Source organism: Dermacentor variabilis, unplaced genomic scaffold, assembly GCF_050947875.1.
Source record: "Dermacentor variabilis isolate Ectoservices unplaced genomic scaffold, ASM5094787v1 scaffold_12, whole genome shotgun sequence".
NCBI classification, from domain to species: Eukaryota; Metazoa; Arthropoda; class Arachnida; order Ixodida; family Ixodidae; genus Dermacentor; species Dermacentor variabilis.
Window position 1 is genome coordinate 28,853,369 of NW_027460280.1, and position 13,397 is coordinate 28,866,765.

General features: G+C 43.5%; 1 protein-coding gene across 2 annotated transcripts in view; it reads left to right on the forward strand.

Moving 5' to 3' along the window:
- Window positions 1-2,850: 2,850 nt before the first annotated feature.
- Window positions 2,851-13,397, forward strand: part of mop (tyrosine-protein phosphatase non-receptor type protein myopic) — a 95,248-nt gene continuing 84,701 nt past the window's right edge. For both annotated transcript variants that reach the window (XM_075676401.1, XM_075676402.1), the window contains exons 1-8: window positions 2,851-3,007; window positions 5,904-5,978; window positions 6,048-6,175; window positions 7,863-7,989; window positions 8,071-8,202; window positions 10,172-10,354; window positions 10,798-10,956; window positions 11,031-11,092. In XM_075676401.1, the coding sequence (XP_075532516.1) occupies window positions 2,921-3,007; window positions 5,904-5,978; window positions 6,048-6,175; window positions 7,863-7,989; window positions 8,071-8,202; window positions 10,172-10,354; window positions 10,798-10,956; window positions 11,031-11,092 (953 nt within the window). In that variant the 5' untranslated portion in view covers window positions 2,851-2,920. The remainder of the gene's footprint in view (window positions 3,008-5,903; window positions 5,979-6,047; window positions 6,176-7,862; window positions 7,990-8,070; window positions 8,203-10,171; window positions 10,355-10,797; window positions 10,957-11,030; window positions 11,093-13,397) is intronic.

Sequence of the window (13,397 nt, forward strand, 5' to 3'; positions counted from 1 at the left end):
CTAGCTAGCTGCGATGTTAGTTCTTTCATGGCCGCTTCGATACGGCTGATTTCTGCTTGTAGTCTTGCTAGCTGTGATGATTGCGCGTCTACAGCAGTTTCTGCATGCATCTGGGTAGGCTGCTTTTGATTCCCTGCCAGTGCTACCAGTGCATATGACACTTTCTTAAGCGGTGTTTCAGAAGATTCGCTATTCACAGGGACTGTTTCAACTGCCACAGTTTTCACAGCAGAGCGGCTACGGTAGTGGGATTACTTGCGCCCGGCCCTACTGTTTGTCCGGCGTCTCGACCTGCTGTGTGAGCGATGTGTTTTCGCCGCTTTCTTCAGTTTGTCCTCTCTGGCGATCTTCGTGGGACATGTTGCGTCGGTGGACATGCGGCCGTACTCGTTGCACAAGCGGCAATGAGGACCGGAGGCTGGGTAGTGTTCACTGTCATCCGAATGAGCTGTGCCGCACAACGCACATACATCTAGATGGGAACAGATGTCCTGTTTGTGGCCAAGCTGACGACAGTTTTTGCACACCAAGACGCGCAGTACGTATGGGTGGGTCGGCAACAACTGTCCGTGGTACACTACGCGGTGAGGCGGCAACGGAATGTCCATGGTGGCTAACACTGTGCCGTTATTAATTGCCCATGCGACACCGCCACCATGTTCGCTTGTCCCGAACAGATCGAGCGTAGTAGGCTCTCTTCAGTCTCCTCGGGCGCTGTGCCGTGGATGACGAGGTGGCACATACTCGCGGTAGCGGCGCGGTGAACGGTTATGGGCATTGATGGTCGTCCCGGCCAGTCGATCATCTTCAGTCCATTCATAATGGATGAGGCATGCTTTTCGTTGTAGATATGAATCTTGGTCGTGTTTATGAAACGTTCAGGTTTTCAGGTGAGGTGCGGCGTCAGCCGTCCCGCGGACGATAAGGCCGCGAGCGTACTTTCCACCACGTGTGCCGGGAGCGACGCCACGGACCGTCGCTCAGCGGGACGAATTGTGAGTACCGCCCTTGCCGAAGTCTGCCTCTCCTGATGAGCTGCGGCTTTAGGTGCTCGACAACGGCGTCCCTTGCGTGGCACGTCAAACCACAGAACGTTCTTGTCTGCTTCATCTGGTGAATCTTGTGACTGGTCCCGTGCCGGCCATTCCACATGCATGGTAGTTCGAAATCACCGGCTGAGTGAGTCGCGAAGTGGGTGTCTCTTCGTCGGAGTCCTCCTCCGTTATCGGACGCTTCCTCTCACGCAACTCTTCTCGAACAAAGGCCGCGGGCTGATCGGTGGTCACGTTCTTCTCAGTCGGTGCTTTTGTTGTTCTTGTTGATGTGGGCAAGTGGCTCTCCAGCAGAGCGTCCACTTCAATTCTGACAGTCAAGGTGGTTATTGAGTTTTGAGAATCGGTGTTCATGGTGTCAGTTAGGCTAAGCTACGCCGGCAGTGGCGATCAGAGTTGCCGCCGAGTGGCCCAACGCTGGCAAAGTTCAACAAAATTTTGCCACACTGACCGGATGGTTATCTGTCTTCTGAGATACAAATACTTTAGACGTCCAGTACGTCACTAGAGCCACAGAAAGGTCTATCCGAGTGCGGGGCGTATTGCGCATGCAGCATTTTTTAAAGAGTGCAGTGCGACATGAATACACCCTTAAGCATGTAAACAGTTTTACGTCATCATCAGCCTGGTTACGCCCACTGCAGGACAAAGGCCTCTCCCATACTTCTCCAACTACCCCGGTCATGTATTAATTGGGGCCATGTTGTCCCTGCAAACTTCTTAATCTCATCCGCCCACCTTATAACTTTCTGCCACCCCCTGCAACGCTTCCGTTCCCTTTGAATCCAGTCCGTAACCCTTAATGACCACCGGTTATCTTCCCTCCTCATTATACATGTCCTGCCCATGCCCCCATTTCTTTTTCTTGATTTCAACTAAGATGTCATTAACTCGCGTTTGTTCTCTCACCCAATCTGCTCTTTTCTTATCCCTTAACGTTACACCCATCATTCTTCTTTCCATAGCTCGTTGCGTCGTCCGCAATTTAAGTAGAACCCTTTTCGTAAGCCTCCAGGTTTCTGCCCCGTACGTGAGTACTGGTAAGACACAGCTGGTTATACACTTTTCTCTTGAGGGATAATGGCAACCTGCTGTTCATGATCTGAGAATGTCTGCCAAATGCACCTGTACACTGAGGAACATACAAGGACTGCCAAGCTTACAACAGTCCTTTCGGCTGAATAACAAACCTTCTGCAAATTCTTCATCTCCTTCATTCTATCTGAATGCTAAAGCCATGTACTTGCGGCGCACCGTCCTGAAATTTCAAACTGTGCCGGGCTTCTTGGAGTGTAGCAGACGACAAAAGGGCAAAACCGTGAGCTGACGTCACGCAAGCGCTTTACGCAAGTGGAGCTCGCAGCACCACCTACCCCATCACGCAAGTCGTAACTGGAGGCTATATACTCATTTGGGCGTTGTAACTTTGGAGATTGTCCACGCAAGGCAAAGTTATAATTTCTGAATGTATATGCCGCCATACGTGGCACGTACGGTACGGTACAGTAGTTCCGCTCGTGGTTCCGCTTGTTCTCGTGCATTGTTGCTGACCCATGTTGTAGGAACCTCTATCATTGCCTCTATGTGCTGACGAGTGCGTGCGCAAGGTTCAAGCCAGCAGTTGAGCGTTTCGGCAGGTTTTAGCGCTAAGCAACGTTGAAAAAGAGCAATTTAATTTCACGTAGCCTTAAATGAACTTTGTGAAAACAATGTGGTAAAGTGTGCATGAACAGTTCCCCAAGCCAATCCAAAGCAAAGCGAATGTTCTATGCATCCATAGACGAAGTCATTAGCCAACTCCATGCCATCTATTTATTGGCCATTGCCACCTTCGCCGCTGTCGAGGCGAACAGTGCGTCGAAACAGCTATGGAGTCGGCGCCTCGTTTGCCGATGCTTTCCTGTGAATTGAAAAGTAGTCCATCGAACGCTGAATTCGGTCCAGCTCTAAAGAAGGTATGCATCGTCGTTTTGATAACTGCAGCTGAACTTGTGACGCTTACTTCTCGCGCCTTGTTTACTGTGAGGACAACTCGAGTAAACATTGCGCTTGGTTACGCGTCCTTACGAATAGATGATCTCAGCTTCACGAGGCGCTGCCCGGGCGTATGATGCGTGTTGTTAATATATTTCTGCGTTAGTGCATGCTTTACGATCTCGTGTTTGGTGGGCGTTTTACTAGCGTAAATCGTTCGGAGCCCGTGATCTGCATAAAAAAGAACGCGAACGCCTGTTCCGCGCACTTGTTATTGTTGGTGTCCAAAAATTTTACTCTAGTTAATGTCTGTTCTTTACAGGAAGCGGCATTTCACTGATGTTAACACCTGCGATTATCCATCGTGTTTCGATATTTGTCCATTTCGAGAGCCAACCTTTGCAAAGAGAACGCTTCTTAAGTCGTTCCTTCGGTGGTTACCAATTGAGATTCACGTGACGCTGTCTCGGCGTTTTGTGATCGTTGCTGATACCTGACGGTTTGTTGATACACAGTAATACGCATGGGGAATAAAATTATCGATACAGTTCCCTAATTACTTCAGAGGCTTGCTGGCCGCCGTTGGGAGCACCAAACATCGTAAATGTGTTGATCGTTCTTCTCGTGTTCTTTCTGACCATTTCAGGTTATTTACTGTAATTTTTCTGTCCCCTGGGGCAGCGTTAACGTTACCATAATTCTTGCCGACTTTCGAACTAAATAGCCGAACATTTTGCGCGTACATTTCATTTGATCACGTTTTCAGTTGTCGCTCAGATCAATTACACCGAACTATAAACGGACGATTCCCTGTTACTTTACGCCACTGTGCTATGCTGTCTCAGTCATTCATCCAAATTTTCATTATACGTTCCCTGGTGGTTTCTTTTTGAGCAAGCAAGTTGATCGGGATCGTGTTTTCATATGCCTGAAGTGGAAAGACTCTCTTGACAAGTGAACACTTGTGTACGGTACTCCGTGAATTTTTTTTTTTTTTTTTCATTCTAAAGCAGTGGTATTTCATGATGAATGAGTATAAGTTTGTGCTTTGAAGTACAACTCTTACTCCTGGCCGATACTTCCTTGCACGGTAGTAACACTTTTCCAGAAATGGTTGCTGTGATTAGTTATATTAAGAGTAATTTGCATGTTGCTGCTATATAATATAGTAGTATTTGAACTGGTTGTTCTGCTTGTGAAATAAAAAGAAGGGCATCCCTTTAAGAGTGTGAAAATTGACCATGTAAAGGCTACATTCCGTTCTTCCAAACCCTGTGGTTCTGCAACAGCACATTGCCTTTCAACAGATCACTTCTCTGATTGAGGGAATCTTGATAACTATGTTTAAGACTAAACTCCACTTTAAGCATATACTTGGGGTCATCTTTTCTTGTCAGTGAAGACAAACCAAAGATGAGAGATATTGTGTATGTCTCTCCCTGCAGAGTAGTGCAGTTAACTTGCCATGGTGTCAGAATTAGTTTGTTTTCACTTTATGTGCAAATGAAGGCTGAACACATTAAATGTCCTGGCCTGTTTTATCATGGTGTGGTTTCACACTTCTGATGTTGCAATTAATTTTTTATTGAAAGTGAGGCACTGCCTCCTAGTGATAATTTTGTGCAAGCTGTTTATAGTAGTGACATTAGTTCTTGTCGCTAATATTTAGTGCTAAAACTTTGACCTACTAATGTCATCAGGGTTCAGCTCTGTAGTAAAAGGATAATGTGCCCTTATTGTGTAGCCTTCACAGTGTTGCCCAAGAACAAGCTGTTAAGGCAGGTATTAAGACATTGCAGTTCCTCTTTGTCTGCTTCATTTGCCAGTGTTCATCAATCATGTATGCATTATAAAAAAAAAAGTTGTAGTTTTTACCTGCAATGGAATGTAACTGATTTTTAGCCTGCAGTTACAGCCTCAAAAGGTTTGCAAACTTTAGAAGGAGTAACCTTCTCAATTTGTGTTAATTTCTCAAATCATTTGTTTAGTTATACAAATATATGGACACCTTATTTAACTAGATGAGATTTCTTGATTTGGTGTTTATCATAATTGACAAGCAATTTAATGAATTGCGGGTTTGAAAGCTTTAGGCTGTGGTTTTCTGACATTTCTTTGCAATGACTGTGGCTCGGAATACTCAGTGTTCACTCATAATCAAAATTTTTGGAGACACAGCATCAGTAAAATATTGAAAATTTTTTTCTAAACCAATTTTGCGATGTGGCACTGCTTCAGAACATTGCATTGGTTTAAGATGTGCACGTAGGCTGTAGCACTTGCTATCAGCCAGCATGCCCAGGCTGATAACAAAAAAAAAAAAAAAAAAAAAAAAACCTTAAACCATTGGTCTCCAAACTTTTTCTTATGACTCTACATGGTAGCCCCACATTTAATGATTCACATTTTTTATGCAACACCAAGTCTGATTGTTCTTGTTCAGTGAGCTTGGCTTTGTTTCCTGTGTAGCCTTTACAAAACTTTTTTGATAAAAGTATGTGCTCATACTGAAGGTTTCTCTGTAACTTCATTTCCATTGCTTTGCCACGAAGGAGATGTTCCCACCATCAGTATTAGTGTTTGGCACAAAGTTCACAGGCTTGGAAGTGTGTTGTCATTTATGACAAAGTATTGGCTAAGTAAAGTAGCTAGTAATGCATCACTGCTGTGAAAAAGAGTTACAAAGTTATCTTTAATGTAAGTGATTACAAGTACCTAATAAGTTATATGTAATACCTCTAATGTGCTACATGCAGGTTTTGTAGTCATTATGACATTTGCACTTTTTTGATGTAATGGAGCATGACTACGACGGACCAAGTCTACACCTGACAGGTTTGACCAAGTAGTGTTTACATGATTTTCTTGCTTTTTCAGTACATTGCAGAGCATTACCTTGAAGACCCCGACTCTTACAGCAATGAGGTTAGAGAACTGGAAGCCTTGCGCATGGTGAGGTTGCCTTGCTTAAGTGCTATGAGCCACAGCATGTCCTGAAAATGACTGTTTGTATGATTTCAGGCTGCCATCAAGGTTTCCAGAGATTTCACAGGCTGCAGTGTACTTAAACGGTACTACTCACAGCTGCTGTGTCTCCAAAGTCGATTTCCCATGACTGATGAAGGAGCTGCCTGCGTTCCATTCATGTGGTGTGTTTCTTTCATTGAAGGTTCTAAGAAAAGCAGCTATTTAGTTATGGACTGTGTAGACATTTACACGGTCATTTTCTTTTTCTAAATTCTGTTTATATACAACTGTGAGCTTCATGCAATTGTTTTCTTGGTTCAGGAATTGTTGTGTATACCTGTTGTGCAAAGCCTGTAAATTAGGCTTGTAATTTTGCTCTTACTCCATGCTTCTTGTATGACCTAACGTCTGTGTCATAATAATTATAATTGTTAACCCATTCACAGTGTGCAACTGTAAAGTTTGTAGTAGTACAGGTACACACTAAGGAAGGAGGCAAGTTCAGCAATATGTCCCCCTTTGTGTATTTTTTGCATTGCTTAAAGGGGCCCTGAACCACTTTTTTATCGAAGTCGAGAAATGCATTTCAAGTTAAAATCTACTATTTCAGAAATACTTTGCCACAAAAAAGTACTTCAGTGCGTTCAGCAGAAGCAGAGTTATTGGCAATGAAATGTCCCCTATATGGTGCTTCCGCTCCTTCTTCAATGACTTGCACCGCGAAGGCTACGGTGGAGCAGGGCGTATCCACAATGCTCCGCCTACTGAATGTCACCATGGCGGGTAGTTCGAATTTGATTTTGGTTGTTCACGTAGATGCCACTCACTTCCAATTTTGGTGCCTACAGCATGCCAAAAGTGGTTGTCCTCAGCAAGCCACAGTGTGCTCAGTCAGAAGACTCGTCCTGGCACCCCGCGGTGGCCACGGTACCTATGCTACATAGCATACTGCAGCTACATGCAACTGTAGAGCATATGAACAGCGTTTGCTTTGTGCACGACAGTGCTCTAGTGTGCACTCATGCTCATGTGGTCCAATCTGGCCGTGTTACATGGTGCGGGCTGACTTTGTCCTGCACCAGCTTGACCAAAGGATAGTAGCTACAGCCAACTTGCACACTTTGAAGCGCTATCAATAGCTCAATACAAAGCGAAGTTTGCCAATGCATCTAACCAGGAGTGAGCACGTTATGGCAAACGTGCGTGTGGTCTGACCTTAAGTGCCGCTTGATTCGAGCCTAGTTGAAATTAACGAGGCTTAATGGCTATGACACCAGTAAGCAGAATTACCAAAGTTGAATTCCTACGCCAGCAGTTGCGGCCTAGCGTGAGCAGACAAGAGTCAGCTTCATCCGGAAGTACGAAATTATAAAAATTCAAAAGCATATTTTCACTTACTTCAGCCTCTTTATTAAACTGTGTTAATAAATATGCACAGTGACAATAGGAAGAAGTCCACTGATCCCAACACCCTTCTTGATTGAGGTCAGCTAGCAGCCCCATATGGGAATCTGCCATATTATGAAATAAAGCGTCCAGAAAAGAGTGAGGAGCTGGCTTCTGCTGAAAAGACAACATTTGAGGAAAAGGTGACTTTGCACTCAGCTTGCGAGCTCCACTCACTGCGCATGACTGCAAAATTTAGCTGAGATTTTCACTGCAGCATATGCTATCCGTGGACTGTGTCTTTTTCACCAAGCCCGAGGGGGGCTCAGAACCCCACTAAAGCTTTCAAAATGTTTCACCAATTGCTCCGCAAGCCAGTATTGTAAAACCATGCACATTTGAGTATGGCATTCAGTTGGCTGCTATTGTTTTTTGGTAAATGGGGCTTGTAAGTAGCAGTATGTAACAAGAGTTTCCATACAGGACTGACATCTATTCGGGAATGGTGTTCAATATCATGGACATCAAATATGAACAAGCCAGCATCCTTTATAACATTGGGGCTTTACATTCCAAGCTGGGGGCCCTCGAGAATCGGAGCAGCTCAGAGGTATGGTGGCTCTGTGCAGGAGCTTACCGAGTTCAGTATTGCTCTTGGCATCTTTCTTATTTTTCGGTTTATTGTTTTCAGGGAATGAAGATAGCCTGCACTCACTTTCAGTGTGCTGCTTGGGCTTTGAGCCAAGTGAAAGACCTTTTCCCCCAGCCCAAGGGCAGCGACATGTCCCATGACCTTTTGCTGTTCTTCGTTAACATTTTCTTGGTGGGTAACCTCCTTATTGTGTTAAAAAGTGCAGTCCAAAAATTATCACTTCATCTGAATGAAGCTTCAGAGAAATTTTGATCTTGTCTGTTCTGTATTTGTGTAAAGCTGATGTGATTGGTACACTTCCTTATCAGAGGTGTAGTATGTATCGGAAGTAGCTTTATTAGAACAAGAAGAATCTTAATCACCCTAAAAAATGTTTTCAAGAATGTGTTCTAGACATTACTTTTAAAAAAATGCATCAGTAAGACACATTCAAGAGGCAACAAGGAGTCGACTCCATGAGGGCAGGACTTTCAACCTGTTTATTCAGGACAACCCCGGCAAGCGACCTCACAAACACACCACTATTTTGCTCTTCCCACTTGTCATCCTTCTTCTGAGAGGTTTGTGCTTGTAGCCAAGCCACTCTGCTGACTATATATATATATATATATATATATTTTTTTTTTTTTTTTTCTTATCAAGTACATGAAATGGCACTGGGTGCCCATATTTCTTGCACAGCATCCACAATAAGACATGCACACGCATTTGTGCAACAGAGAACAGGCTGCATGACTTATTGCTTGGCTAAGCACAACGCAGTTTGCCAATTGCTCTGCTTGGTTATTCTTTAACATAGTTAAATGGGAGTAGTGGTGCGAAGTTGAAATTTTCACAGCTGAAACTTCATCACATTAATGCAAACTAGCATCTCTTTTATGAAATTGGGTCCATCTTGTTCCCAACCAGAGGACCAGGCAGGGTTCCATAAAGGCTACTCAACAATAGACCATATTCACACTATCAATCAGGTGATAGAGAAATGTACGGAATATAACCAACCCTTATATATAGCTTTCATTGATTACAAAAACGCGTTTGATTCAGTCGAAACCTCAGCAGTCATGGACGCGTTGCGGAATCAGGGTGTAGACAAGCCGTATGTAAAAATACTGAAAGATATCTATAGCGGCTCCACAGCCACCGTAGTCCTCCATAAAGAAAGCAACAAAATCCCAATAAAGAAAGGTGTCAGGCAGGGAGATACGATCTCTCCAATGCTACTCGCAGCGTGTTTACAGGAGGTATTCAGAGACCTGGATTGGGAAGAATTGGGGATAAGAGTTAATGGAGAATACCTTAGTAACTTGAGATTCGCTGATGATATTGCCTTGCTTAGTAACTCAGGGGACCAACTGCAATGCATGCTCACTGACCTGGAGAGGCAAAGCTGAAAGGTGGGTCTAAAAATTAATCTGCAGAAAACTAAAGTAATGTTTAACAGTCTCGGAAGAGAACAGCAGTTTACGATAGGTAGCGAGGCACTGGAAGTGGATCGAATACATCTACTTAGGACAGGTAGTGACTGCGGATCCAGATCATGAAACTGAAATAATCGGAAGAATTAGAATGGGCTGGGGTGCGTTTGGCAGGCATTCTCAGATCATGAACAGCAGGTTGCCATTATCTCTCAAGAGAAAAGCATATAACAGCTGTGTCTTACCAGTACTCGCGTACGGGGCAGAAACCTGGAGGCTTATGAAAAGGGTTCTACTTAAATTGAGGACGACACAATGAGCTATGAAAAGAAAAATGATAGGTGTAACGTTAAGGGATAAGAAAAGATCAGATTGGGTGAGGGAGCAAACGCAAGTTAATGATATCTTAGTTGAAATCAAGAAAAAGAAAGGGGGGGGGGGGCATGGGCAGGACATGTAATGAGGAGGGAAGATAACCGATGGTCATTAAGGGTTACAGACTGGATTCCAAGGGAAGGAAAGCGTAGCAGGGGGAGGCAGAAAGTTAGGTGGGTGGATGAGATTAAGAAGTTTGCAGGGACGACATGGCCACAATTAGTACATGACCGGGGTAGTTGGAGAAGTATGGGAGAGGCCTTTGCCCTGCAGTGGGCGTAACCAGGCTGATGATGATGATGATCCATTTGACGTCATTGTGATGCACAGTTGTGCTTGTCCATTAGGGCCAGGCTCAGGAATGCATTCTAGAGAAGTCAATGTTGGACCGTCGCAAGTCTTCCATCACTGCCAAAGTCGCCGCTCAAGTAGTTGAGTACTTCCGTGCGGCTGTGTCACTTCTTCTTGCTGGCTCCGCAAGTTCTGACTCCGGCTCCATACAAGAGATTGTTGGCACAAAATTGATGAAGGTACGTTGATAGGGAAAAGACTACTGCTGCATTAGCAGTGTTATACACTGACAGTGCTTGTGAAATGTTCTGTAGCTGTAGACAGTACATAAATAATGGGATATCCAGGCACCTTTGCTTGAGTATGTGTGTGTTGAGGCTATACAGAAGAGGAATATTAATAATGCTATGCAACAACATTGGAAACACAGGAAATGTTTATTACAACATACCTCGATAATGCAAGTTTTTTTACTAAAATAATTGCACTTAACTCACAATCTTCCTGGCTATAAAGTTTGCATTCAGTTTGTTGTGCTGCATACGTGATAGAATTAGTCCCGATAACTTTAATCAGGCTGGTGTAATGGCACTACTTTGCATTGCTCCAGCATGTCGAAGGATTAGCATGCAAGGCACCTTGAAAAGGCTATTGTTTAATATCTGTCATTTCAATTTTCTAGCTTTGGAAGAAGATCTTGGACTTCAAGATGGCATACTACTCAAGTGTCTCATGCCTGCACATGGGCAACCAAGCTGAAGAGGCTCAGAAAATGGGTGAGCGCCAGGCCTGGTACCAGCTTGCTGTACAGCATCTCAACGAGGCAACTTCGATTGCGAAGGCAAGCCATTTGACCAATACTACTTGTTGTTCCTTGTTACTTTTGACTTACACAGTTGCTCATTTTCTGACTAGGGCCTGGAAGAGGAAAATCTCGGAGAAACACTTTCATTTGCAATGGATGTAATCGGTGGAAAGTAAGGAATTTTGAATTGCCTGCTTCGGTAGGATTTTTCTGTCTGAAGTGATAAAAAGAATAGAACAATCAAGAGTGAACATGATAAACATTTTCTTGCTCAATTTTGTTGGCAATACTGAAAGTCAGTTGACTGTTATGATTACTTGTGAAGCATTTCTCTTTCCTTCAACTTTTTGAGATCCCCAGCACTTTTGATTAGTGGATTGCTGTGTACTTTTATAATCAGATGCTGGAAATGGCACATCATTGCCATGCTGCGCAGGAACTTGTGTTTCCATCTTGTGGTGACAGTAGTGTTGACACTGGCTAGGCTGGCCCTGATGGTAGGCTATTGGAAATACCGTGCACAAAGTTTTAGTTTCATAACCAATTGCACCACCCAAGCTGTTTTTGGATTAATTTTCTTAAGAAAAGCAAGATGTTGAAAGACATATTTGCTGCAAATAGCATGCACACAAAAATGTTGGAGATGAGATTGTTTGACCGCTGGTTGTCTTCAAGTATTGCGATTAACCTGCACATCACGTTTTTGTCTATTTATTCATGAGCCTGCACCCTAAATAAATCACTTGGAAGTGCCACCCGTGTCATCGTCAATATGTCTCCCTTTTTGTGTGTGTCCTCATAGCGGCAGATATGTCTTTCAGCAAATACCAACTAGGCCCAGAAGCAGTTCTCTTTAAAAAAAGGTGGGCATTATAATCAACACATGCTGTAATTATTCATTGTGAGCTACCGCTTTCACTTGAATATGTTCCTAGGGCAGGCCAAAAATAGGTCCTTTCTTTTCTTTTGAGGGAGATGACGTGTGTATTCTATGCATTCACTGTCTGCTAGTACCACCAGTACAGACACTGCAGCTGCAGCATTTAGAGGTCACTATTGGGGTCAAACGCATTCATATTGACCAATTAAGTTGGAATTATCTGGTTAGAGCCAATTTCACGGTTGAAATAAAGTTTTCGCCAATAGAAATGTATGGGCACTGGTTGGAGCCTTCGATAGGGATTGAATTATCCATAGTCTGATTAGCAAAAGTCTATTCCTTTTACAAAATTGTCCTTTTTTTTTACCCTCACTATTTTTCTCTTTGTGATAATATATTCACATATCTGGTGTCAGTTCTAAGAGCTCTGTGTTTAATGAAAATTTCAGAGTTCTTGTTACTGCTGGCTATTTGTGTGCCGTAAGTAGCGTGTGTGATGCAGAGAAAACTGCCTTTTATGCCACTGCTGATAGCAGGGTAAACGGTTCCTCAAGGAAGAAGAGTGCACTAAGGCTTTTTTTTTCTGCTTTTTTTTTTGGCAACAAACATCCTTTGTAGACATAATCGTCACCATGTGATCTATGTGCCATGCTTGTTTGCAATGTTGAAAACTGGTGAGGGGCCCTTTAACACGGTAAAATTACTACATCAATATATGTGCACACAGAGAGAGAGTAAAGGTGCATAAAGCTGGATGAACCCTTTGAATGAACAGTTTGCTGTCTTTATGCATGCATCATGTGCAGAACTCTCATGCTTTCAAGACCATACGTGAATGGACTGAAGTATGTTCAGCCACTATTTTATTAGACGTCGTGAGCAGGGGAGCAGTAGGGTAAGAGTGTTGTGTACTTAATTAGCTAGGTGTATAAATGTCACTAGGTGTGCAAGCTGTCTATCAAGTTCATTGTGTACTGCTGACCTGCGAGGCCTCCACTTTGTCACTCTTGTATGAGGACTCGCCACAGGGCGTACTTTGGTCTGTTGCACTCTTAATTTCTCATGTGTTTGCGTGATTTGAATCCTTTGTGTTTGTTTACCAGCAGATGTTGGTAAAGCTGCAGCTGGTTGTGCCACCTTCAGTATAGCTCAAAATACTTTTTTGTTCAAATTTACAACTAATCGCAAGCATGACATTGTCCTGTTGAACAATGATGGAGGCGACTAGCAACAAAGGATTGAGGACTTTAGATGTGAAAGTCTTAGAGTCGGTTTGAAAATTAATTTGCTGAAGACCAAGGCAGCGTTCAGTAGCCTGGTGAGAGAACAGGAATTTGTGATTGGCACTCAGCTTCTAAAATCTGTGCAAGAGTATATTTATCTAGGCCAGTTGCTCACAAGGGAACCGTATCACAAGAAAGAGGCTTACAGAAGACTAAAGATCGGTCAAGGCATTTAAGGCTGGCATTACCAAGTCATTACCGGCAGCTTACCACTATTCATGAAATGAGAAGTGTACAATCATTGCATTATACTTGTGGTAACTTATGGGGCAGAAAACTTGGAGGCTAACAAAGGGAGAAGAAGCTAAAGACTG